Genomic DNA, 27,942 nt, shown 5'->3' with positions numbered 1-27,942 from the left:
CTAAGCATTTACCATATTCAAGACGTCAGATTAAAATATTTCACAGGCATTAATTATCTCATTGAATACTTGAAAATCCTCTGAGACAGGTTAACATTCTCATTTTGTGGATGAGAAGACTGAGCCCAGGAAAGCCTAAACAATTTCCCCATGATCTAATGGCTGAGGAACCAGAATTGGAAACTGCCTGGCTTCAGAGCTCAGTGTCTAGCCACTAAATTATACTTTATAAATATGTATTGAAAGAGAAGGTCCCTACCCTTATACAACTTCAAGCATTTCTGAGTTCTTCCTTTGGCCAGAACACTTATCACACCCACACCTTCACCTTAGACTCTTCACTTCTTACATTCATGGAATCCTAAGGAATCCTAAGCCATGGGGCTGGGTGGTCCAACTCAAGCAGTTTTCCTTACTGGCTCCTAAAATTGTCTTTTCTATACAGTAAGCTTACATCACTGAGACTGGGTAAAATCTTTTTATGCAGGATAGTATTGATTTATATACAGACTATAAATGTCAATTCCTAAGTCCCTAAGTCATGTTATAACATGTATGAGGCCAAGTATGACTACAGAGTCATGGGACATTCTCTACAGTCTCATGTGAAAATTGGTCATATTAACATACAATCCTGACTCAATTTATCTTCCTTTAATGATTTCCTGCAATGCGGGAGACCTGGGTTCGATCCCTGGGTCAGGAAGATCCCCTGGAGAAGGAAATGGCAACCCACTCCAGTATTCTTGCCTGGAGAATCCCAAGGACGGAGGAGCCTGGTGGGCTTCAGTTCAGTAAGTGACTTCACTCACTCACTCACTTAATGATTTCCAGGAAAAGAATTAAAGTATGTAAGCATATATACCTAATATACTTTTCCTAAATTATTTTCTTAATCCTTGTATCCATCCCGGAACCTAGAAAATTAGCATATGCTATTTCTGGAGATGAATACACTGAGGTATGAAGTTTTGTGGCCTGAAGGAGCCCTGCTGGGAGAGAGAGAATGCACAGGGCTCAAAATCTAGGTCTCCAGGCAGCCTTCTATTTAGTGAATGAAGCTGCTCTTAGATAACTCTGTTTACTTATGTGGGTCAGATCTTATTTTCTATTCAGAGTCACACATTTTCAGCATGTCCCCCTCACTATTATCCTGAAATTCTCCCTGGCTGGCCTTAAAAATAACTCCTGTACTAGAAACATATTCAGTGAAATTCCTTTATGTTTTTCCTATGAAGAAGTAATTGTATAATAAGGAGGCCTGTGGAATGCCAAATATAGAACCATTTCACTACAGGAAAGCTAAGGACATGCTCCTCTCATGTTCGAACCTTATTTGTTCTGATAAAGTGTGATTTTGTATTTAAGTAAGGGAAACTAATACAGAGGTCCCGGAGTCCTTGTGCTGATTATGTAACACAGTTTCCTTAAATAATTTCTGAGGCATTGTCCTCCTCCTTCAGCTGGAGGAAGGGGAAGAAAAAGAGCATCGACCCTATAGGTTCAAAAGATACCAGAACAGAGGGAAAACCAAAAATATAACCCAGGACTTACGTATTTCTAGGCAGCTGTGCTATTTACTAGCAGGCATATGCAAATAAAGAGAGATTTGGTTATAATACCTAGAGTACAAAAAGCATTTCAGTACAATATTTCCTCAGGCAATTTCTAGAAATATCTGGTAGTGTTTCATTATCTCTATAGTTGGGAATAGAGGTTGTGACTCGTGATGGGAAGTACTATTTTGTTAATTCAAGTAATATTCCTTTATACTATCCTTGCTTAGATTTTTAATAAGTACTTGTTTTCACACTCTGCATCCTATATGAAATTATAAAATTCAAACTTGAGAATACCAGATTTCTACGATCTGTGGCTTGCAGATGAAGGGACTGGAAGCAGGCACCTTCAGATTCTTAACACCAGAGGCTTATCATCAGAGGTAGGTGTAAAGGTAGAAAACCTCTGATAGGTGGCAAGAAAAAGTAAAGAACAGAATTGGGGAAAGCCCACCGTTTCTGACTCTGCACAGTAGCCTCCATACCACAGAGCAGAGGAGAGGTTCCAATACCTTTTATAGGTGATAGCCAATGTGAGATAGGAGGCAACGATTGGTCATAAAATAACAAAATAAATGGATGCTTAGACTGGAAGATCAATTGTGTAGTCATGAGCAATGTTCAAAGTCTTCACTGAATGTAGAAGAGAATTTTCATTCAACAGGCATCATCATGAAATAGGAGGGACCTCAAGAGAACATCATATCCTGTTTCCAACTTTAGGCCAATATACTTCTAAATAGTAGTTTTATACTTTGCTCTTCTCAATGATGTCTTGATCAGAGTAATTAATGTTAGCTGCCACAGCATATATTGCTGAACTCTTGAGGCTTCTTTCTTGCTTATGAACTCCAGTCCAGGATGGGCGACTCCTGGCATAGCAACTCTGCCATCTGGATCACATATGCCCCCAGTTTCATGACAAGAAAGAGCTGGAGGGACACACCGACTCTTTTAAAGGGCCAGGGCCCAGCTGTGGCTTACCTTCCTTTCTTTAACATTTTACTGGCTGGACCCCAGTTATATGGTTCCATACTGACCACAGGTGGTTGGAAAATGCAGAGAAACATCTAGATACCTGGTGAGCACTAATAACCTCTCCCACAACTCTCAAGGACATAGTGGACAGTGAATTGAAAACAGCATTTTGAAGAGCTCTGCACGTGGCAAGCACACACATTCGTCCCGTGAGCAAGCAGATGGGCTAAAGGAGGAGGCCCATGACACCCTGACAACGCACAGAAACGACTGATGCAATAAATGCCTGGGCAGACGGCTTGCTCTGAAGCCAGAGATTAAATGTTAATGTGTTTGTCTTTGGTTTTGCATTGTGATGTGGAGAATGTGTGGCATTTGAAATATTTAACGAAGGACATTAACTAGAAGAGGATGGATCTACACTGGGAAATACACATATCTATCTTACGTGTCTCTCATTCTCCCACTGCCTCTTCCTTCCCTTGACTAATAGTTACCATTTTAACGGAATGATGTGAGGTTCCCTTCAGTGTTGTGTAAGTGAAATGTTCCTATGACTCCCATTAGGATCTATAAACTAAGGTGTACTTTGAGTCGAACAGTTTAGCATCTGATTGAACAAGAGAGGAAGGTTATAAAGTTTTTAATGTGTGAATGCTAGATTCAGGCGTCAGAAATAGGCAGAGCATAGAACATTTACACTTGTGAATGTCCTAATCCCTAACGATGCTATCAACAACCAGCATAACAGATTTCTGTTTGGTTGATAATTTTTCTCTTTCACAGTGTTTTAAGACACTTCTAAAAACATTTATAATAATTTACTCTCTTTTGTAATTAGATTTAGTGATTAGAATCTTGCTCACTTACAGAACTGTTTTCCTTTAAATGAATGGCACCAGCTGGCTTATAGCTAAAACCTGATCTGACTCCCAAAGCCATCAGAGGGACCAGCATAAAGCAAAGCATAATGTGTTGTGGAGCTTCATGAAAACAGGGGTGTCTGACATTCTTACATATGTCTTGGGTAACACTATATATACATATGTATGTTAGATATGATGAAGATTTTCTTTAACACTTCCACTAAACCTTAGCTATTCTGAGCATACAATCAATTTACAGGAAAGAGGCAATATTATTTTCTCTCATATAGCTTCTCATCATTAGAGGAAGGGCAAATAGCTGAAAATGTACAGCTTGGACTTGAGCCTCTTGGGCTGTGCTACCATCAAGAGAGATGTGATGGCTGTGTAATTAGTGGAAGGGAGCATTAGCAAAAAGCTAACAGAGCAAAGTAATCACAAGTGGTCTTGAGTATAATTGTTTCCATAATTTTACGCATGGCATTGAGGAGGCAGTATGTTATTTGTTTCACTCCTCTAATATAAAGTTAATGAGAAGCCCCTTCAGGCTAGGCACTGTGCTCGCCTGCTGGTGTGACAGGTGTGAGTGAGAGTGAACCTTGCAAATCAAAGATCATCAATGGCCAAAGACTCTCAGGACCAAGTCACTTTCTAGATGAGGTTAAGTGCCTTGGCTGAGGCCAGAGGAAGAATGGGTAAAGCAACAGGCAGGAGGAGCGCTTGCCCTTTCCCCGTGGATTGAACAGGAAAAGATGTGGGCTGAGACTCAAGAATCATTCTGGTGGCCAAGAAGCCTGGTTCTCAGTCCATCTGGAACTGTTTTGAACTGACAAAGGACATAAGAATCTTACTGCTACCACACGCTTCTGCCTTGTGAGGGTTGTGGCTTATAGAGAATGAAGCAGCTACCGTAACAGCTGCCTTAAGTCAAATGAATGTAAGTAGACAGGACCGGCTGGGCCAGTGTGCATCCCATTACATGATCACCACGGCCACCTTTACCTGACTTCTGCTCCGCCACCTGCCCCGTGTGCTTGTCACAGATCTAGGATGGATGGAGACCATGGGCCTGCTCACGTTTCCCCTCTGATGCTCCTACTTTCCATACAGTCTCTATAGAAACTCTAATGCATTTCCATAGCATTGGGCCCAGGCCCTGTGGACAAGCTGCTACCCTTGCTGGACTCCAGGGCAATGCCAAATACAGAGCTGATGCAGAGCCAAGCCGGAGAGATTCCCCCTGCTGCCTTCCCTCATGGAAGCACTGCTCATTCTCACTCGTCCTCAGTCACACCCATGTTGCCTTCTCCGCTGACCCTGCCCTATTTTCCCAGCAGTCAGGTTTTCTCAATATGACCCCAGAGTTTCCCCTAACAGTTGAAACTATCTCAATATGAACCCAAAGTTCCCCTCACAGTTAAAACTATCTCTTGTTGGAAGACAAGGTCAATGGACACTTTCTGTTGTATAAGGACAGGCATTGTGAGATGGAGACAAATACAGTCGTAGAGGGTCACACTGCCTCAGAAAGCATTTGCCCGAGTGCTCTGGCCTCGCAGCATGTTACCAATAGACTGCTTTTTGCAAGAATTGATCAGCAGGTCTCCAAAAGACGGGTGTTGTGCATGTTTATGTGTGAGATTGGGAGCCAGGTGGGGGAGATTTTAATAGGCAGCATTTGTGTCCTTAGGACATGAAGGTTTGAATAAAACATCACTGCAGGGTACAGAAACAAGGGAATAGAAATCTTTGACATTTTCTCCATAACATGCCTAAGGCTCTGAACAAACAGGTGGGACCCGAGGTGCCTTCATGTCTAACTTCACATTTAACTCAAGATTAATGAGAATCACGCCATTCAGGATTCATCTGTAGAAGCAGACACAGACCATTTTCTTCTCACCACCACCACCATGCCTGCCTCTTGAGTTTTAAGGAGAGGAATCCCATTTGCACCAGCCAAACTGCATGCATGCTAAGTCGCTTCAGTCATGTCCGACTCTTTGCGGCCCTATGGACCATAACCCACCAGACTCCTCTTTCCATGGAGTTCTCCAGGCAAGAATGCTGGAGTGGGTAGCCTTTCCCTTCTCCAAGGGATCTTCCCAACACTGGGATCGAACCCAGGTCTCCCGCATTCCGGGCAGATTCTTTACCAGCTGAGCCGCCAGGGAAGCCGTTATGGACGGAAGCGACTTAGCACCAGCAGCAGCAAGAAGGCTTCCCAGGTGGCTAGGTTAAAGAATCTATCTGCCACGTCCACAGGAGATGTGGGCTTGATCCCTGGGTAGGAAAGATCCCCTGGAGAAGGAAATGGCAACACTCCAGCATTCTTGCTGGGGAAATCCCTTGGACAGAGGGGCCTCGTGGGCTGCAGTTCACAGGGCCGCAAACATTGGAACACAAGCGAGGACACATGCATGCCCAGCACAGAGAGGCACGTTGTGGGATGTCAGCAGAGGTGAGGGGTAAGTAGTGCCTAAGATATTACTAGTCCTAATGATCTTTTATCATTTTATTATTTTTTCCCTTACTTTTCTGCTTACTTGTATATTCTTTCATTGCTTGGTGTTTCATTTGCATCTCCAGTGTAGGGCAAGCAACGATAAAATGGAGAACTACCTTATGTTCATCAACTTGAGGTTTTGTTTTTAATGTTTTCTCCACACCATAAATCGTGCACACCTATTTAGCTCTCTGGAATTTTCAAAACTACTTATAGTTGAAGAAAGTGTTCTATTTTTCCTAGCTACATTTAGCACTTGAAATAATTATTGTGTTTTCCACCATTGTATATAGTGTTTGAAAAATTATAATGAGCATGAATGTATTAATTCACAATAGTAACTCTGTTTGTTTAGAAGGAAGTAATGTGAATGTTCCACATTCTGTTTGTAATGGTTCATGGTAAGATTTGAACAGGGGCAATGCAAAGAAAGAAATTCTTAAAACCTCCTGTCAAACCTGTTCTTTGTCTAAATAGTCTATCTTCTGGGCTCTTGAGCAGTGGCAGGAAACAACTGTTATTATTTTCATTGTATCCTAGGCATGCTTTTGTTCACCCTAATTGGTTTCTATTAGAATCTACCTCCTTCCCTACATACCACTATATGCTATTTTTCTTGGTTGCTTAAGGCTAAGCAACTAAAAAAATAGAATTTATGCTAGTAATATGCATGTGGAATTTTCAAGTGCAAGGAATTCTTACCGGCACTATAGTTACCTCTGTGTATTGCATTCTGATTCCCAAAATAAAATGAAGAAATGAGATGAACAGTAAGCCATTTTGAAAATGTTAAATAGCCTTAGTATTTGTGTGATAAGCTCATACTGGCACTTCTGTGGAAACAATAAAAATTGGCTGATCTAGGTCATAATCGTCATTGTTTTACCTCTCACCTCTGCCATGCCCCACATAACCCCGTTACACATGTAGGCTCTCAATAAATGTTGATTTGTATCATTCTTAAGCAGAATAGGCAGTATATTGGTCTCTTAATACTTTCTGATTCTTATCTTGATCACTTATAGCTCCTTTCTCTCTGATTTAAAATTCTCTCTGCATTTTGTATACAGACTTGTTTATGATATTATCTTAACAGCTAAAGAATTCATCCATGGGATACAGGTAGTGTTTGTCTCATGTTTAATTTTTTTAGGAAAAATAATGGAATGGGAGAATTTAACTCGGATGACCATTATATCTACTACTATGGGCAGGAATCCCTTAGAAGAAATGGAGTAGCCATCATGTCAACAAAAGAGTCCAAAATACAGTACTTGGATCCAGTCTCAAAAATGACAGAATGATCTCTGTTCGTTTCCAAGGCAAAACATTCAATATCACAGGAATCCAAGTCTATGCCCCAACCAGTAACACTGAAGAAGCTGAAGTTGAACAGTTCTATGAAGACTTACAAGACCTTCTAGATCTAACACCCCAAAAAGATGTCATTTTCATTATAGGGGACTGGAATGCAAAAGTAGGAAGTCAAGAAACACCTGGAGTAACAGGCAAATTTGGCCTTGGAATACGGAATGAACCAGGGTGAAGGCTAATAAAGTTCTGCCAAGAGAACGCACTGGTCATAGCAAACACCCTCTTCCAACAACACAAGAGAAGATTCTACCCACGGACATCACCAAATGAGATCAATACTGAAATCATATTGAGTATATTCTTTGCAGCCAAAGATGGAGAAGCTCTATACAGTCAGCAAAAACAAGACTGGGAGCTGCCTGTGGCTCAGATCATGAACTCCTTATTGCCAAATTCAGATTTAAATTGAAGAAAGTGGAGGAAACCACTAGACCATTCAGGCATGACCTAAATCAAATGCCTTATGACTATACAGGGAAATGAGAAATAGAATGAAGGGACTAGATCTGATAGGCACAGTGCCTGATGAACTATGGATGGAGGTTCATGACACTGTACAGGAAACAGGAATCACGACCATCCCCAAGAAAAAGAAATGCAAAAAAGCAAAATGGCTGTCTGAGAAGGCCTTACAAATAGCTGTGAAAAGAAGGGAAGTGAAATGCAAACGGGAAAAGGATTCGAATGCAGAGTTCCAAAGAATAGCAAGGAGAGAGAAGAAAGCCTTCCTCAGCAATCAATGCAAAGAAATAGAGGAAAACAATAGAATGGGAAAGACTAGATCTCTTTAAGAAAATTAGAGATACCAGTGGAGCATTTTATGCAAAGATGGGCTCAATAAAGCACAGAAATGGTAGGGACCTAACAGAAGCAGAAGATATTAAGAAGAGGTGGCAAGAATACACAGAAAACTGTAAAAAAAACATCTTCATGACCCAGATAATCAAGATGGTGTGATCACTCACCTAGAACCAGGCATCCTGGAATGTGAAGTCAAGCAGGCCTTAGGAAACATCACTACGAACAAAGCTAGTGGAGGTGATGGAACTCCAGTTGAGCTATTTCAAATCCTGAAAGGTGATGCTTTGAAAGTGCTGCACTCAATATGCCAGCAAATTTGGAAAACTCAACAATGGCCACAGGACTGGAAAAGGTCAGTTTTCATTCCAATCCCTAAGAAAGGCAATGCCAAAGAATGCTCAAACTACCTCACAATTGCACTCATCTCACATGCTAGTAAAGTGATGCTCAAAATTCTCCAAGCCAGGCTTCAGCAATACGTGAACCATGAACTTCCAGATGTTTAAGCTGGTTTTAGAAAAGGCAGAGGAACCAGAGATCAAATTGCCAACATCCCCTGGATCATCGAAAAAGGAAGATTGTTCCAGAAAAACATCTATTTCTGCTTTATTGACTATGCCAAAGCTTTTGACTGTGTGGATCACAATAAACTATGGAAAATTCTTAAAAAGATGGGAATACCAGACCACCTGACCTGCCTCTTGAGAAATCTGTATGCAGGTCAGGAAGCAACAGTTAGAACTGGACATGGAACAACAGACTGGTTCCAAATAGGAAAAGGAGTACGTCAAGGCTGTATATTGTCACCGTAGTTATTTAACTTCTATGCAGAGTACATCATGAGAAACGCTGGGCTGGATGAAGCACAAGCTGTAATCAAGACTGCTGGGAGAAATATCAATAACCTCAGATATGCAGATGACACCACCCTTATGGCAGAAAGTGAAGAAGAACTAAAGAGCCTCTTGATGAAAGTGAAAGAAGAGAGTGGAAAAGTTGGCTTAAAGCTCTTAACATTCAGAAAACGAAGATCATGGCATCTGGTCCCGTCAGTTCATGGCAAATAGATGGGGAAACAGTGGAAACAGTGGCTGACTTTTTTTTTCTGGGCTCCAAAATCACTGCAGATGGTGACTGCAGCCATGAAATTAAAAGGTGCTTACTCCTTGGAAGGAAAGTTATGACCAACCTAGACAACATATTAAAAAGCAAGGACATTATTTTGCCAATAAAGGTTCATCTAGTCAAGGCTATGGTTTTTCCAGTGGTCATGTATGGATGTGAGAATTGGACTAGAAAGAAAGTTGAGCACCGAAGAATTGATCCTTTTGAACTGTGGTGTTGGAGAAGACTCTTGAGAGTCCCTTGGACTGCAAGGAGATCCAACCAGTCCATCCTAAAGAAGATCAGTCCTTGGTATTCATTGGAAGGACTGATGTTGAAGCTGAAACTCCAATACTTTGGCCACCTGATGGGAAGAGCTGACTCATTTGAAAAGACCCTGATGCTGGGAAAGATTGAGGGCAGGAGGAGAAGGGGACGACAGAGGATGAGATGGCTGGATGGCATCACCAATTCGATGGACTGAGTCTGAGTGAACTCTGGGAGTTGGTGAAGGACAGGGAGGCCTGGTGTGCCATGGTTCATGGGGTTGCAAAGAGTCGGACACTACTGAGTGACTGAACTGAACTGAATGGAAAACCGAAAAAGAAACATGTGGCCCATAAAGTACTTTGTAGCTTTTAAGGATATGTCATGGCAACTCACTCCAGTGCTGTTGCTTGAAAAATCCCATGGATGGAGGAGCCTGGTAGGCTTTAGTCCATGGGGTCCAAAGAGTCTGAGACAATTGAGCGACTTCACTTTCACTTTCATGATTTAAGGCTAAATCTTATAGGCTTTTCCTGGAGGAAGGGGTGGGTTTTTAGTAGATATCAGGAATATAGCCTGAATTTTCACTTATTTTATTATTATACTGAACACTAACCTTTATCATAGAAAATATGTTTTTTTGAGTGCGAAGGGGGAAAAGATACATTTCCCTTCTCTTGTAAAGTCTCCAGGTATCATTTCTCAGACCTTGGAAACAGCCCAGTTGCTATTTGCCACCTACCCTAGGTAGCCTGATATTTTTGAGCTTCCCTCTGCTCATTACCCCTATTGCTGCCAAATAACAAAACCATCTGCTCTGGTTGGACAGCATCTGAAGATGATTCTGTAAGTTCCAGAAACAAGAAAGCAATTTGGCCCAGGTAAAGGGAAGAGGGCAGATTCCTTCCTTCCACCTATCCATTAATTCAACTCCTGGATGCTTTCCCCGATTAGCAAAAACGAATATACAAACAGCTGGAACAAAGATCTGGGAATAGGAGATTTTGGAGGAGCTGCTGACTTGCTGAGTAAGTGCAGCCTCAGTGAGCAGAGTCAGGATAGATCCATTTGCTCTTATTTAGCAGGGCAATGACCCGTATGTGGAAACAGCCATTTGACATCCCACGGAATAAGCCTATTGCTGAAACAGCAATAATGGGCATCCTTAACTGGGCATGAATGCAAATGTTGCTCTCTGAATAATTTGTCCCCTTTTTAAACCAGCCCACACACTTAGACGCCAGGGTAAATTGTGAGCATTTAATAAATATAGAAAAATTCCAACTTAATGTACTTTCTTTTCAGGTAGACTAGGGAACTCAACTAGATGCAGATATCTATGCCATACATGTAACACCCATACATGTAACACCCTTACATGTAACACACATCAACCACTGAGCAGTATGCAAGTGAGAGCATAGCAAGTCATTGTCTCATGGCCACTAGATCTGAGTAATTTAGAGCAGGCTGACCCAAATTAACCCTCCCTTTTGGTGGTGCTTACTGTCTGGATAGGTCTATAGGGACTGTTTTGGATGAATCTGACTGCCTAGAACAGTGTCAGGAACTCATGGGACCACTTGAGAATGCTATGTAATGTAGGACTCAAAGGCCCAGAGGAGTATGTCTTACCCAGCTTTGGCCACACACTCAAATGCCAGCTACATCTCAGAAGACTGTAATGAGTGAGGCTTCAGGCACTTTTAGTTGCATATGCAGTTCAGAAACTACTCCTGCCAGATTAAAAAAGAATTAAAAGAGGATGGCTTTTTCTTGACTGCCCATTGTTTTGCTATGTCATTTTCACAAACTTCCTCACTGCAATTTCCCTGACTTTAGCACACTATCAGTCATATGGTACTTGGTATTGCTGTGTTTCATACATACATTTTATCTTTTTCTCAAAATTGTTAGCATATTGTTCCTCTTTCTTTAAGTTACTTTGTTCATTGTTTGCTGCCTGCACAAGTGCAGCATTTGTAATCATTCCTGGCAGAGAAATTTGAGTAACTGAAGCTCATAATGAGCTTCTTCTACCTTCAGCCTCATCTGACACTCAAGGAACCCATATTTTCCCATTCACCCATGAAATTTGTATCTAAAAGGAATCATGTTCCTGTATAGTGCTCCTTTTCAGATACCTACTTTGGAGGCTGATGTTTTTTGCTTTATAAATGGATCCTAATAAGAGTGGGAGCTAGTACTAGTGGAAAGAAATTACCATTGCTAGTTATTTTATTCTACTGCAAGGTCTAAGGCTTCAGAGACTCAAATTGCAGACACAAAACAGCTGACAACATCTGTTGTCTAGAAGACAGTACAAATTATATAAGGGTGACAAAAGTTTATTTGGAGTGTTTTTTCCTTTGATTCATTATTTATTTTTAAAATATAGCTGGTTATAGTGTTATTAGTTTCAGATGTACATCCCTTTTTCAGATTATTTCCCTTGTAGGTTATTACAAAATACTGAGTAGGGTTCCTTATGATATACTTGTTGCTTATCTGTTTTATATATAGCAGTGTGAAAGTGAAAATGAAAGTCGCTCAGTTGTGTCTGACTCTTTGCGACCCCATGGACTATACAGTCCGTGGAATTTTCCAAGCCAGAATATTGGAGTGGGTAGCTGTTCCCGTCTCCAGGGGATCTTCCCAACTCAGGAATCGAACCAAGGTCTCCTGCATTGTAGGCAGATTTGCAGCTTCCTTACCAACTGAGCTACTGCTGCTGTTGCTAAGTCGCTTCAGTGGTGTTTGACTCTGTGCGACCCTATAGACTGCAGCCCACAAGGCTCCCCCGTCCCTGGGATTCTCCAGGCAAGAACACTGGAGTGGGTTGCCATTTCCTTCTCCAATAACTGAGCTACTAGGGAAGCCCATATATATGTGTGTGTGTCCAACCTAGATAGCATATTCAAAAGCAGAGACATTACTTTGCCGCCTAAGGTCCATCTAGTCAACGCTATGGTTTTTCCAGTGGTCATGTATGGATGTGAGAGTTGGACTGTGAAGAAGGCTGAGCGCCGAAGAATTGATGCTTTTGAACTGTGGTGTTTGAGAAGACTTTTGAGAGTCCCTTGGACTGCAAGGAGATCCAACCAGTCCATTCTGAAGGAGATCAGCCCTGGGATTTCTTTGGAAGGAATGATGCTAAAGCTGAAACTCCAGTACTTTGGCCACCTCGTGCGAAGAGTTGACTCATTGGAAAAGACTCTGATGCTGGGAGGGATTGGGAGCAGGAGGAGAAGGGGACGACCAAGGATGAGATGGCTGGATGGCATCACTGACTCGATGGACGTGAGTCTGAGTGAACTCTGGGAGTTGGTGATAGACAGGGAGGCCTGGTGTGCTGCGATTCATGGGATCACAAAGAGTCGGACACGACTGAGCGACTGAACTGAACTGATGTATGTATGTATGTAGCAGTGTGAATATGTTAATCCCAGCCTTCTAATTGATCCTCTCCGACCTGGAGTGCTTTTGCTTTTTTTCTGGAGCCCAAGAGTTAAGCTTCTAAAAATTGGGGGAAAACCTATTTAACTTATGTTCTACACTATCATATCTATGACATTTTTATGTCACTTTTTGTTGTAGTTATAAAGTGCCAGACATTAACTGACGGGTTTACATATTGGTATATGTCAATATTGACATATGACATATTGACATAGCTCTGTCCATTAATAGATAAGAACTGAGTGCATGTCCTTGTGGTAATTTATTGTTAATACTGATATTAATAATCGATTATAAGTTGTAATAATTACTTTTATCCTTTTGGCAATAATGGTGGCTGTAAAACTATATTTAGAATACCATTGGCCATAGAAATGTAAGAATTGTTTTATCATGTTATCTTAGAAGAAATAAGGCCAACACTGCTTTTTTTAAACTAGTGTTAGCATGTAATAAATAATGGCTACACTATAGATAGAACCTCTTTCCGTTCATTCATGTTCGGCCCTAATAGTAATCCCATAACATAGCCTCATATCAATTTTGCACATTGCTTCCTTTTAACAGATGAGGAGACAGATTTAAATAATCAGTCATTACTTTGCTCCTGTTTAGGCATTCAAAGTATATTAAGTACCTACAGTGTGCCTAATGATGGGGATTCAAAATCAGAATCATGAACCAGAGAATGTGTGATCGCCTTATGAGCTGGTGGCAGGGCAGGGCCAGAATCCCCTGGCTCTCAGTCTAGTTCACTGCGCTCCATTTTCCATTCCTGTCATCCATCCTAGAAACTACCACACCATGCCGCTAAACATGCTTCAGTGGCATTTTCAGAAGCAAATGCCAGGCTGGATGGATGATTGATGTATCACAAGCTGGCATTTATGAGTTATATTGTGTATTTTTATCCTTATTGTTGAATTATTTGATCGTGTGTATTAAAAATAAGTGCTACTCAAAAAAAACCCTGTAGATTTTTGAATCCAATTCTTATATATACCTGCTATACTGTTCCATAGTCTGTTATCTATGCAAAAGATAGGGTTTAAGTTTGTCTAACCTTATGAAAGAAAAGGTAGAAATTAGGAAACTAACAGTGTTGTGTTTTTAACACCCCCTCACTGCCATACGCAGTGGTACATACACCTTGCCCCAACTTCAAATGAACAATAACTGAGACCAATTTGTTTCTAATTTGTACCATTAGGAATGACATTTTGAATTGAATACAAGTAATAACACTAATTATTTGAGGTTAGGGAAATGAGCCAACTGACCACTTTTCTCCCCTACTCTGAAACTTATTATTTTCCTTCTGTAGGCTGGTCAGTTAGGGACTGAGGATTAAAGGCAGGAAAACATTCACAGCCAAAATTAGATGGCTGTGCAAACCTAGGAGTATTTTTAAAGCAATGTGTGCTGGCAGATAAGATCCAATGGTAGACATGCAACCAAGTTGGTTTTGTGGGAGTACAACGATTACTTAAGCAGAGATGACAATTTTCCTTTCCTCTATGGAAAGAATCCCCTTCAAAATTTTCCCTTATTATGACTGCTTCTCAATTGGAACAATTAGGAACTTTTGGTTTTATGTAAGAAGGGGATGATACATTGGAAGAATATGGAATAGCTCACAGAACCAAAGGAAAAGCAGAAATATCTTGCCCTGGAAACCACAAAATCATGGCTCTCTAGATGCAAGTTCCAGACACTAGTGAAGAATAATGGTTCTTTCAGGTGGTTGCTTTCAAGCTATGTTTTAGCTAACTATTGCTGATGAACAAACCAGTCTGGAATTCATGGGCATAAAGCAATAATAATTGTTCTTTATTTCTCCCAAGTGTACAAGTCAGGACACTTCTATGCTGGGCTTCACTACAGGTGACTGTGTTCCTGGGGTTGTCAGATTCATCAAGTGAAAATATAGGATTCCAATTAAATTAGAATTTTAGATAATGAATAACTTTTTAGTATAAATATACTCCATGAAATATTTGGAACATACTTTAAAAATTTGTTGTTTATCTGCAACTCCTGTTTGACTGAGTATGTCATATTTTATCTGGCAATCCTATTTGCTGCTTCCCATCCTCCTTCTCCTGGCATCAAAAGACTCAGTTGAGCATGTTCTTCTCCTGATAATGGCAGAGGCAGAAGACCAGGGGAGTCCAGCTGGGTCAGCACTTGTGAAGACTCTGCTTATATGACCTGTACTGATAGCTTTGGCCAAAACAAATAACATGCCCCAGCAACGTAAAAATGTGTATCCCCCACAATAGGAGGGTCTGGGCATGGCACAGGTTGTAGAAACAGGGTAGAGTGGAAAACTGGAGCCATTAACACAGTCAATCAGTTTCCACTTCTTTTTCGCCTATTTTTTAATAAAAACCAAGTTCTAGGGAATGTGTGTGCTTAGTTGTGTCAGACTCTTTGTAGCCTCTTGGGTTGTAGCCTGCCAGTCTCCTCTGTCCTTGGCAGTTTTCAGGCAAGATATACTGGAGTGGATTGCCATTTCCTTCTCCAGGGGGTCTTCCTGACTCAGGGATTGCACCCACGTCTCCTGTGTCTCCTATATTGTTGGCAGAATATTTACCTGCTGAGCTATTGGGGAAGTCAGTTCTAGAGAGAGATAATCTGAAATGTATAACTTAGATAATTTTCATTGGCTGAGGAAAAAAAAAAAAGGTCACCTGATTGAAAATCCCAGCAAACCAATGGTAGTGAGATGTGAGGGAGTTCTCCAAAGGAGAACTAGGGTGTCTTACCAGAAGAAGAAGGCACGGACTGGGGCAGGTAAAACACTCTACTATATCCTTCACTTTGCCTGCATTTCCACTTTTGTTCAGACACAAGAAATGTTAGCCTCATACAAAAGAGAAGAAGGAATGAGTTTGAACCTGCAGAACTGTACAGAAATACAGAGGCAGCTCTGAGTCCCCCCAAAACAGAGCAAACCCTAGAGATCTAGTAGAGATAGTGGATAAGAAAATTACCAAAAAAAGTGACACAGGACAGTAAAGCCATGAGCGCCAGAGTCTGATTGGCTGTGTCCTAATCTTAATGCTGATTCATTGCACAGCTGAAGGAACTCATTTATCCCAGAGCAACTAGATGCTAGCATGATTTTAGAAACTTCCACTCATTTTGTACTAAATAAAAGGGGAAAAACATGCATTTAACATCAACTGTATGTGAATTTCAATGAAAAAATATTACTTATTTAATAATTCAGATTTTAAAATAACTTTGCAGTGCATCATATTCACTGTACAGTTATTTTAACAATGGAAACCCTGATGATTACTTTGAATAATGAATTTTGCTAATGTCCTGAAAAATGGGTATCTAAATTATGTTTTTCACTCTGTATTTTAGGAGGTGTTATTCTAATAAACAATTAATTTTGACACAAGCAACACCTAATAATAGTGTGGTGTCTGAAAGATTACTGAATTATATTTTCAAAAATTTTGATCTATTACTTGGCGTGATAAGTAAGGTTTATATTTACGTTTCCCAGAAAATATTACTGTGGCCAAATAGGTTACACTATGTATGGTAATTCTGAAAACCAAAATGACGTACACATTTTATATTATTTAGTAAATGGTATTGGGGAAATTGGCTAAAAAATATGGGAAAAAATATAGTTACAATTCACACCATAAGTATATTACATATGATGTAAAGAGTTCATTTTTTTTTAATGAAACAGATCATTAAAACAAAAAATAAAAGAAACAGAGATAACAGTTAACTGACTTGATGTTATAGAAGGATCAAATATACCCAGAAGCAATAGAAGAAAACACAAGAGAAAGAGAAACAAAAACTTTAAGACATTGGGACTTACCTGTGGTGGTACAGTGGTTAGGACTCCATGCTTCCACTTATTTGCAAAGCAGAAATAGAGACACAAGTGTAGAGAGCAAACTTATGGATACCAAGGGTGGAAGAAGGGGTAGGATAAATTAAGAGATTGCGGTTGACATACATACATACATTCAGTTCAGTTCAGTTCAGTCGCTCAGTCGTGTCTGACTCTGTGACCCCATGAATCGCAGCACACCAGGCCTACCTGTCCATCACCAACTCCTGGAGTTTACCCAAACTCATGTCCATCGAGTCGGTGATGCCATCCAGCCATCTCATCCTCTGTCCCCTTCTCCTCCTGCCCCCAATCCCTCCCAGCATCAGAGTCTTTACCAATGAGTCAACTCTGCATGAGGTGGCCAAAGTATTGGAATTTCAGCTTCAGCATCAGTCCTTCCAATGAACACCCAGGACATACATTACTATGTATAAAACAGGTAACTAATTAATGAGAACCTACTCTATAGCACAGGGAACTCTACTTGGTGCTCTTTAGTGACCTAGCTAGGAAGGAGAGCTAAAAAAGAGGGGATATATAAGATCCCCTGGAGTAGGAATTGCAACCAACTCCAGTATTCTTGCCTGGAAAGGTTCATGGACAGAGCAGCCTGGTGGGCTATAGTCCATGGAGCCACTAAGCACAGCACACATGATGTCTACCAGCTGTTAATCGTATACATCATATGTATAACTGATTCACTTTATTATACAGCAGAAACTAACATTGTAAAGCAACTATACTCCAATAAAATATTTTTAAATAAAAATAAATTTGAAAAGCACTAATATCCTTTGAATAAAAATTGTTAGGAAATACTCCAGAAAGAGAAAACCAAAACAAACAAACAAAAACTACCCAGAATACTGTAGTAACCCAAGAATTGAACATAAATCAATATTTCAGTGACTTTGATAAATAACTTATGTTTGCTGATGTAAATAAAGTTATCATGTTAAACAGTATTTCCTGAATAGTCATCCTTACTGAGAATTAAAATAGATTAAAAACTATTTGGAACCACTTTTGCAAAAGCAAGTGTAATAGAGAGAAGGAGTTAAGTATAGAAGATTTGTAAGCCTTTTGGTTTGGGGACTAGCTCTATAATTCCTTAGCTAATGTGAGTCCCGCCCGCCGCCCCGCCCCCCATTTTGTGCCTTATGTACACATCTGTAAAATACCAATAATAATAAAAACACTTTTTACTTCTCAGAATCTTTCTTAAAATTTTACTGGTAACAGAATAAAAACTTTGATTTGTCACTTTAATGTTATCAGTGATGGTCTAAAAGTAGACTACATGAATTACTATAGGAAACTAGGAAGGAACTTTCAAGCTATCAAACAAAAAAGATATATATATTTATATACATACATGTATGTTATGTATAAAACTCCTGATAGAATAGAAAAAAAAATTAAAACTGAGAAATGTCTATAATCGGGGAAACTAGACATCAAGTTTATTGTAATTCATAAAATATATGAACATTTTTTGCCCCATGGCTAATTTTTTTTTCTAATTGATACCAAAATAGATAACTGGATTGGTTACTAAAGACATACTGATAAAAGCTGTGTTGTTTCAGTTGTTCAGAATAAGAGCTTGCTCCTTCCCGACAAAAATTTAATGAGATGACTTCTTTGAGCTCAGAAAAGAGTTGGGGAGAAGATTTCCATTCTTCTTTTTTTTTTCCAAACACTCTGTGAGCACTTCATATTCCAAATACTGTGCTCTGTAAGATTTAGTGGTCAAGAAAACAAAAGCCCTCCTGTCTGCCTCTTTCAGTTTAATGACAGGCATAGGTAAACAATCCAGCAATTGTGGTTTAGTGCTGCCTGGAGAAATACAGGTTACAGTATGACAATGCAAGATAGGCACCCAGTATGGAATCAGGGGTGGGCTAGAGTGGGGTTGGGGGTACGACAAGACAATCTCCTGGAACAAGTGAGAAAACAAGCTGACAAGCTGAAACTCGAAGGAGGAAATGGAACAACCATATGAAGAGTTGAAGGAAAACTATTCCATTAGAAAAAAAAAAAAACCAGTAGAATGTTAAATACCTAGGAGTAAACAAAGATGGTGTATTCCAGGAAACAAAAGTTGTTTGATCTGATTGGTTGGTACAACTCAAAGGGAATATGAAATAAGGCAGGAGAGAGAATCAGGGGCTAACCATGAATGACCTGTTAAGTCATATTAAGAAGTTTTGATTTTATCTTGAGGGCAATGAGGTTGAAGGATATAATACTCATATTTGCAATTTAGGGGAAAATTTTGATTGCAGTATGGTGAATGAATGACAGTGAGCTTGAAGAGAGAACACTTAGAGGTTAAAAAAAAAACTAGTTATAATGCAATTGAGAATGATAAATGAATCTGAGAGATATTTAAAAGTCATAAGCCATAGACTTGGGGGTCCACTTTACGCGGGGATAGTAAAGGAGAGAGAGCAATCAAGGAAGATAAACTTCTTTTTTAATTTGGGCAACTGTTTGCATAATACTACTACTGAAAGAAAAAAGTGATCACAAGATTACAAGTTCTCTGTGGGAAGGAAGATGATGACCCCAGTTCTGAGTATATTAAATCCTGTATTTCTGTGAGACAGTTGATAGAGCTATAGAATAGTCAGTTCATTGAAAGTATATATGTAAAGGTCACGAGCAAAACATGGGCTGAAGATACTGATTTGGAAGTCATCAGTATCATGTCTGTAGCTTCTGAAGCTAAAGAGTATATGTGTAGTAAGTGATCATAGTGCATAATATATAAAAAAAGCAGATGGTGATCAGACCTTCACATGTTTAGGGAATGGGACAAGGTAAGCCCAAAAGTTAAACTTGGAAGGCTGGCCAAAAGGATAAGAGGAAAAGCAGTTGAGTTTGGTGACCTAAAAGCTAAGAAAAGGAAGAATGATGTTACTATCAACAAAGTCAAATACTTCAGAGAAAAATGGGAATAATAACAGAATTTTTCATTGGACTTAAAAGCAATATGGTTCAAAGACATTGGTGAGCTTCTTGAGAGCAGTTTCTCTGGAAGTTAATGAGTGAGTTCAGATTGCACTGAAGGTTGGAGTATGAAATGTGAATTAGGGAATGAAGACATGAGATAGAACAATTCCTTCAAGAACATGGAGATAGGTTTGAAAGTAGGTAAGATGGGATTTGGCAGGGGGTGGGGGATCTTCTTTCTAGAGCAGAAAGACTACATCATATATAAACGCTTATGGGAGGAAACTTCCAATAAAATAGGAAGATAAACGGTGGAGTAAAACTATTGGTTAGTGACCCATGGTGGGATACAATGTCAGCACGATTACATTTCTACCTGTTTAGCCCAAATGCTATCTACATCTCCAGTATCTGAAAGCCAGAGCCTGAACATATTGTCCTTAATTAGGAAAAAGGAATATAGTTGGTGGCTGAAACATAGCCCTGTAGTCAATTATTCTTTATTTTATTCTCAGTTTTATCACCACCTGTCTATGTAACATTGAACAAGTGACCCTGCCTTTTGTGCCATGTAAAATTAAAGTCCTAGTACATATATATTCCTCATATAAAGGAGAGGCAATATGAGTAAATTTTATCATTGATCAAAGCTCTCTGGGATCTTGACCATTGGAGATTTTTTGTTTTGTAAATTTTCATGTTTACAGTCAATATTTTAGGGGTATGGAATCTTTCCCCCTCCACTTTTTCTTTTTAAATCAGACCATATCTGTTTTTTTTTGTTTTTTTTTTTTTAAGTCTCTGTTTGCGTGATACATTTTTTTTTTTTTTTACTTTACAATATTGTATTGGTTTTGCCACACATCAACATGAATCCGCCACGGGTGTACACAGGTTCCCAATCCCGAACCCCCCTTCCACCACCACCGCCCCCCCCACACACACACACCATCCCTCTGGGTCATCCCAGTGCACCAGCCCCAAGCATCCTGCACCCTGCACTGAACCTAGGCTGGCAATTTGTTTCTTATGTGATATTATACATGTTTCAATGCCATTCTCCCAAATCATCCTACCCGCTCCCTCTCCTACAGAGTCCAAAAGACTGTTCTATACATCTGTGTCTCTTTTGCTGTCTTGCATACAGGGTTATCATTCAGTTCAGTTCAGTCGCTCAGTTGTGTCTGACCCTTTGCAACCCCATGAATCGCAGCACGCCAGGCCTCCCTGTCCATCACCAATTGCTGGAGTTCACTCAGACCCATGTCCATCAAGTCAGTGATGCCATCCAGCCATCTCATCCTCTGTCGTCCCCTTCTCCTCCTGCCCCCAATCCCTCCCAGCATCAGAGTCTTTTCCCATGAGTCAACTCTTCTCATGAGGTGGCCAAAGTACTGGAGTTTCAGCTTTAGCATCATTCCCTCCAAAGAAATCCCAGGGCTGATCTCCTTCAGGATGGACTGGTTGGATCTCCTTGCAGTCCAAGGGACTCTCAAGAGTCTTCTCCAATACTACAGTTCAAAAGCATCAATTCTTTGGCCCTCAGCCTTCTTCACAGTCCAATTCTCACATCCATACCTGACCACAGGAAAAACCATAGCCTTGACTAGACAGACCTTAGTCGTTACCATCTTTCTAAATTCCATATATATGCATTAGTTTTTCCAGGCTATGGTTTTTCCAGTGGTCATGTATGGATGTGAGAGTTGGATTGTGAAGAAGGCTGAGCGCCAAAGAATTGATGCTTTTGAACTGTGGTATTGGAGAAGACTCTTGAGAGTCCTTTGGACTGCAAGGAGATCCAACAAGTCCATTCTGAAGGAGATCAGCCCTGGGATTTCTTTGGAAGGAATGATGCTAAAGCTGAAACTCCAGTACTTTGGCCACCTCATGAGAAGAGTTGACTCATTGGAAAAGACTCTGATGCTGGGAGGGATTGGGGGCAGGAGGAGAAGGGGACGACAGAGGATGAGATGGCTGGATGGCATCACGGACTCGATGGACGTGACTCTGAGTGAACTCCGGGAGTTGGTGATGGACAAGGAGGCCTGGCGTGCTGCGATTCATGGGGTCACAGAGAGTCGGACACGACTGAGCGACTGAACTGAACACTGTATTGGTGTTTTTCTTTCTGGCTTACTTCATTCTGTATAATCAGTTCCAGTTTCATCCACTTCATTAGAACTGATTCAAATGTATTTTTTTAATGGCTGAGTAATACTCCATTGTGTATATGTACCACTGCTTTCTTATCCATTCATCTGCTGATGGACATCTAGGTTGCTTCCATGTTCTGGCTGTTATAAACAGTGCTGTGATGAACATTGGGGTACACGTGTCTCTTTCAATTCTGGTTTCCTCGGTGTGTATGCCCAGCAGTGGGACTGCTGGGTCATAAGGCAGTTCTATTTCCAGTTTTTTAAGGAATCTCCACACTGTTCTCCATAGTGGCTGTACTAGTTTGCATTCCCACCAACAGTATAAGAGGGTTCCCTTTTCTCCACACCCTCTCCAGCATTTATTGCTTGTAGACTTTTGGACTGCAGCCATTCTGACTGGCGTGAAATGGTACCTCATTGTGGTTTTGATTTGCATTTCTCTGATAATGAGTGATGTTGAGCATCTTTTCATGTGTTTGTTAGCCATCTGTATGTCTTCTTTGGAGATATGTCTATTTAATTCTTTGGCCCATTTTTTGATTGGGTCGTTTATTTTTCTGGAATTGAGCTGCATAAGTTGCTTGTATATTTTTGAGATTAGTTGTTTGTCAGTTGCTTCATTTGCTATTATTTTCTCCCATTCAGAAGGCTGTCTTTTCACCTTGCTTATATTTTCCTTTGTTGTGCAGAAGCTTTTAATTTTAATTAGATCCCATTTGTTTATTTTTGCTTTTATTTCCAGTATTTTGGGAGGTGGGTCATAGAGGATCCTGCTGTGATTTATGTCGGAGAGTGTTTTGCCTACATTCTCCTCTAAGAGTTTTATAGTTTCTGGTCTTACATTTAGATCATTAATCCATTTTAAGTTTATTTTTGTGTATGGTGTTAGAAAGTGATCTAGTTTCATTCTTGTACAAGTGGTTGACCAGTTTTCCCTGCACCACTTGTTAAAGAGATTGTCTTTAATCCATTGTATATTCTTGCCTCCTTTGTGGAAGATAAGGTGTCCATAGGTGTGTGGATTTATCTCTGGGCTTTCTACTTTGTTCCATTGATCTCTATTTCTGTCTTTGTGCCAGTACCATACTGTCTTGATGACTGTGGCTTTGTAGTAGAGCCTGAAGTCAGGCAGGTTGATTCCTCCAGTTCCATTTTTCTTTCTCAAGATTGCTTTGGCTATTCGAAGTTTTTTGTATTTCCATACAAATTGTGAAATTATTTGTTCTAGCTCTGTGAAAAATACTGCTGGTAGCTTGATAGGGATTGCATTGAATCTATATATTGCTTTGGGTAGTGTACTCATGTTCACTATATTGATTCTTCCGATCCATGAACATGGTATATTTCTCCATCTATTAGTGTCCTCTTTGATTTCTTTCACCAGTGTTTTATAGTTTTCTATATATAGGTCGTTAGTTTCTTTAGGTAGACATATTCCTAAGTATTTTATTCTTTCCGTTGCAATGGTGAATGGAATTGTTTCCTTAATTTCTTTTTCTATTTTCTCATTATTAGTGTATAGAAATGCAAGGGATTTCTGTGTGTTGATTAATATTCATTGATTAGCTCTAGTAATTTTCTGGTGGAGTGTTTAGGGTTTTCTATGTAGAGGATCATGTCATCTGCAAACAGTGAGAGTTTTACTTCTTCTTTTCCAATTTGGATTCCTTTTATTTCTTTTTCTGCTCTGATTGCTGTGGCCAAAGCTTCCAGAACTATGTTGAATAGTAGTGGTGAAGTGGGCACCCTTGTCCTGTTCCTGACTTTAGGGGAAATGCTTTCAATTTTTCACCATTGAGGATAATGTGTGCTGTGGGTTTGTCATATATAGCTTTTATTATGTTGAGATATGTTCCTTCTATTCCTGCTTTCTGGAGAGTTTTTATCATAAATCGATGTTGAATTTTGTCAAAGGCCTTCTCTGCATCTATTGAGATAATCATATAGCTTTTATTTTTCATTTTGTTAATGTGGTACTCTGTGCCCTGTCTTGGAATTCAGAATTAACAATGAATTAAGTGATGTGAGCTCTTGTAATTACTATACAGCTTCCTTTTAAGATTTTAGATTGTTGAGGAAAGATTCCTAGGATGTCTAAGTCTTGTTCTCGAACACCATCATGAGTAGTATTGTAGATGTTATGGGACATAATCAGAACCATAGCTTATTCAATTGGGAAAGAGAAAGTGTGGCTATTAAACAATACGACAATTGGACATACAGGAGCTCTGAATTCTAAGCCTAGCCATATTTCTTGATGGGATCACCTTTGATAAGCCATTATTCTACTCTCAGCCTCACATTCTTCCCTATTAAATGGGTATAACTTTTCAGGTCCTCCTTGTAAAAGTCTAAGAGACTATAAGTCAATATATGAATATGAGAAACTATACTTAACCCAAAGGGGAAGCAGAAACTCTACCAATAGAAATTAATAAGTAACAGAAATCAACTACATTCTATTTCTGCCATTGTGTTTGGTTTGGAATGACTGGTTCCTACCCAGAGGCCATATAAGATGCCATTGTGAGAAGAATGCTAGTCAAGAGAATTCTCCTCCCACTTCCTCCTTTGACACTCTGCCCTGGTCACTTGCCCAGGTACCATCAATAACTGCTAACAGAGATCTGCAGAATCCTATGGTTGTCAGGCAGCTGTTTCTACAAGCAGAAAATATTCCCGTTTTATTTGTCACTGCACAGAGTCTCTAATGGGCAGCAAGACTGGGAAAAAAAATAAAAGTTTTTTTTGTTTTGTTTTGTTTTATATTGAACTCCTTCATGCTTTCTTGTCTTCTTCCCTCCCCCTGACACATAGTTTTTCAGGGACAGCACAAGCAACTAAGAGTTAAAAAAAAAATAGGAAAAGGAAAATCACAGTCAAAGCATAAATTCTGCAGTTTGTAATCAGGGCATAACCTCTGTGATGAAATTTGTGAGTAAGTAATTCACTTTCCACGTAAGCCCACCAGTATGAAATCTAATGTTGCTGCCCTGAACACTAATGAAGGAAGTCAGACAGCAGTACAGATAGCCCTTGGGGAATCATTTCTCACATCACCAAAAAGTAATTCCCATTATTTTGGGCCATCTGGTAGCCTGGATTGTGAAGATGAAGTTTCATTCAAGTAGGGCTTAAGAGTGTGGGCCCTGGAGTCTTTTTAGATTCACATCTGTTTTCTGCTTGTCACCTAGCCTCTTCTATAACCTATTTTCCAACCCATAAATAAAGTCCTCGTAGGATATTATTTACTTATTATAAAGAGTTATTGAGATAATACTTATAATTTACATAAGGTCTTGGGTCTTCCCATCATCCCATCTGGTCCCATCACTTCTTGACAAATAGATGGGGAAACAATGGAAACATTGACAGACTTTATTTTGGGGAGGTCCAAAATCACTGCAGACGGTGACTGCAGCTATGAAATTAAAAGATGTTTGCTCCTTGGAAGAAAAGCTATGACCAACCTAGACAGCACTAAAAAGCAGAGACATTACTTCGCCAACAAAGGTCTGTCTAGTCAAAGCTATGGTTTTTCTAGTAGTCATGTAAAGATGTGAGAGTTGGACTATAAAGAAAGCTGAGCACTGAAGAATTAATGCTTTTGAACTGTGGTGTTGGAGAAGACTCTTGAGAGTCACTTGGACTTCTAGGAGATCCAACCAGTCCATCCTAAAGGATATCAGTCCTGAATATTCATTGGAAGGAGTGATATTAAAGCTGAAACACCAATACTTTGGCCACCTGATGCAAAGAACTGATTCATTTGAAAAGACCCTGATGCTAGGGAAGATTGAAGGCAGGAAGAGAAGGGGATGACAGAGGATGAGATGGTTGGATGGCATCACTGACGTGATGGACATGAGTTTAAGTAGGCTCCGGGAGTTGGTGATGGACAGGGAAGCCTGGTGTTCTACAGTCCATGCGGTTGCAAAGAGTCAGACACAACTGAGCCACTGAACTGAACTTGGGGCTTCCCAGTGGTGCTAATTGTAAAGAACCTACCTGCCAATTCAGGAGATGCAAGACACACAGGTTAGACCCCTGGGTCGGGAAGATCCCCTGGAGGAGGGCATGACAACCCACTCCAGTGTTCTTGCCTGGAGAATCCTTGGACAGAGGAGCCTGGCAGGCTACAGTTCATAGGGTTGGAAAGAATCATTCATGACTAAAGAGACTTAGCACACGTGCACGCCCTCCTGTCTGTGACATAGGCCTTATAAATTCCATGTTTAACCTCTGAGGTAACATCATCAGACCTGTCAGACACCAAGATGATATTTAAGGCTTTCTGTTGTAGTGATTAACTAGGGGTTTCATTGTGTGGCTAGATTATGTAAACAACCAGATTACTGCATCTTAATAACACAATTTGCAATCTGATATTAAATAACATTGCTTTTCTTTTCCTGACATTTGAAGGAAATATATTCATTTTATCTACATAAGAAAATAAATGTAAGTAGTACCTAGTGATAAGAAAAATCTATTCTTAATGCTCATACTTGTGCACACTCTCTAATAACCAAACCAGGTCCCTTTGAATCATAAAAGAGCTAAGATATTTTCATTGTGTTACTCTGTGTACTTCCTATAGTGCTTGCTGCTGCTGCTAAGTCACTTCAATTGTGTCCAACTCTGTGCGACCCCATAGATGGCAGCCCATGAGGCTCCCTCATCCCTGGGATTCTCCAGGCAAGAACACTGGAGTGGGTTGCCATTTCCTTCTCCAATGCATGAAAGTGAAAAGTGAAAGTGAAGTCGCTCAGTCGTGTCCGACTTTTAGTGACCCCGTGGACTGCAGCCCACCAGGCTCCTCCATCCATGGGATTTTCCAGGCAAGAGTGCTGGAGTGGGGTGCCATTGCCTTCTCTGATAGTGCTTGACCATAGTGGAAAGATTCTCACCTTATAGTAAGACCCATCCTTTACATCTGTTCACTGAACCTGTAAGGAAGTCCTAAAGTACGTAATCTTCTTAACACAAAAATTCAAATGGTTCAAGTCAGAAAATTACTTTGCTTAGATTTGCCACTTCCAATCACATGGACCAGTACTGCAAACCTGCTTTTAATGATGTGGTTACTTATTCCATTTGTTTTTGTCTTAACAGTTCCACCAAAGATCTCCAACATCTCTTCGGATGTCACTGTGAATGAGGGCAGCAATGTCACCCTGGTCTGCATGGCCAATGGCCGTCCTGAACCTGTGATCACCTGGAGACACCTTACACCAACTGGTAAGCAACTCTCCAGGCCCTAAAATACAGCACACCATTTAAAATATCCTCATGCTTCGGTGATTCCATTGGATCCAAAAGGCAAGCCTGTGTATTGTTATTAAAACATTATTAGAACCTCCCTCCCTTGTATAACTACGGCTGATTCGTGTTGATGTTTGGCAGAACCCAACAGAATTCTCTAAAGCAATTATCCTTCAGTTAAAAAGTAAATAAATTTTAAAAAACACTCTAAGAATAGTGGCATAAAGGTAACTTGTTTAGGGTCATCTCTGGTCTTGGCTAATATGTCCATCTCTATAAAGTCTATAACCATACCATATATATATTATACTATATATATATATTATACTATATATATAATACTATATATATATATACTATATATAGTTTCGTGGTTTATATATAAGGTATATTTCATTTTAGTAGGATACTCCTCTAAGGCAACCAATAGAGAAGCATTAAATGGCTTAATAATTATGTCTAAAGCAGATCGGTATCTGAATGTCTTGGGACAATATTTTGTATGGATTAAATTCCCATAGTTCTTTGTGTGCTTTTTGTGTTTCTTTGCTTTTCAATATAGTTTCCTAATACTGTAGCACCTTGTGAAGAAATCTTTCAGGAATAATGCAAAGTTGTGACTTGTAATAGCCTGTCCTTAGCATCTGGTTCTCTGGAGGGGCACCAGGCATGGACTAACCTTCATGAACTCATTATGCATCTCCAGCTATTGATGCTAATTTAATAAAAGTCGGAAAATCATTTCTCAGAAATGTCGTCTGCATTCTCCCCT

General features: G+C 39.9%; 1 protein-coding gene across 2 annotated transcripts in view; it reads left to right on the top strand.

The window, feature by feature from the left end:
- The window catches only part of LSAMP (limbic system associated membrane protein), a 703,151-nt gene that overhangs the window by 441,518 nt on the left and 233,691 nt on the right, over positions 1-27,942 (top strand). For both annotated transcript variants that reach the window (XM_069554169.1, XM_069554176.1), the window contains exon 3: positions 27,021-27,146. In XM_069554169.1, the coding sequence (XP_069410270.1) occupies positions 27,021-27,146 (126 nt within the window). The remainder of the gene's footprint in view (positions 1-27,020; positions 27,147-27,942) is intronic.

The sequence above is a fragment of the Ovis canadensis genome, chromosome 1 (assembly GCF_042477335.2).
Source record: "Ovis canadensis isolate MfBH-ARS-UI-01 breed Bighorn chromosome 1, ARS-UI_OviCan_v2, whole genome shotgun sequence".
NCBI lineage: Eukaryota > Metazoa > Chordata > Mammalia > Artiodactyla > Bovidae > Ovis > Ovis canadensis.
The sequence above is the reverse complement of the archived record's forward strand: the minus strand, read 5'-3'. Positions and strand labels throughout refer to the sequence as shown.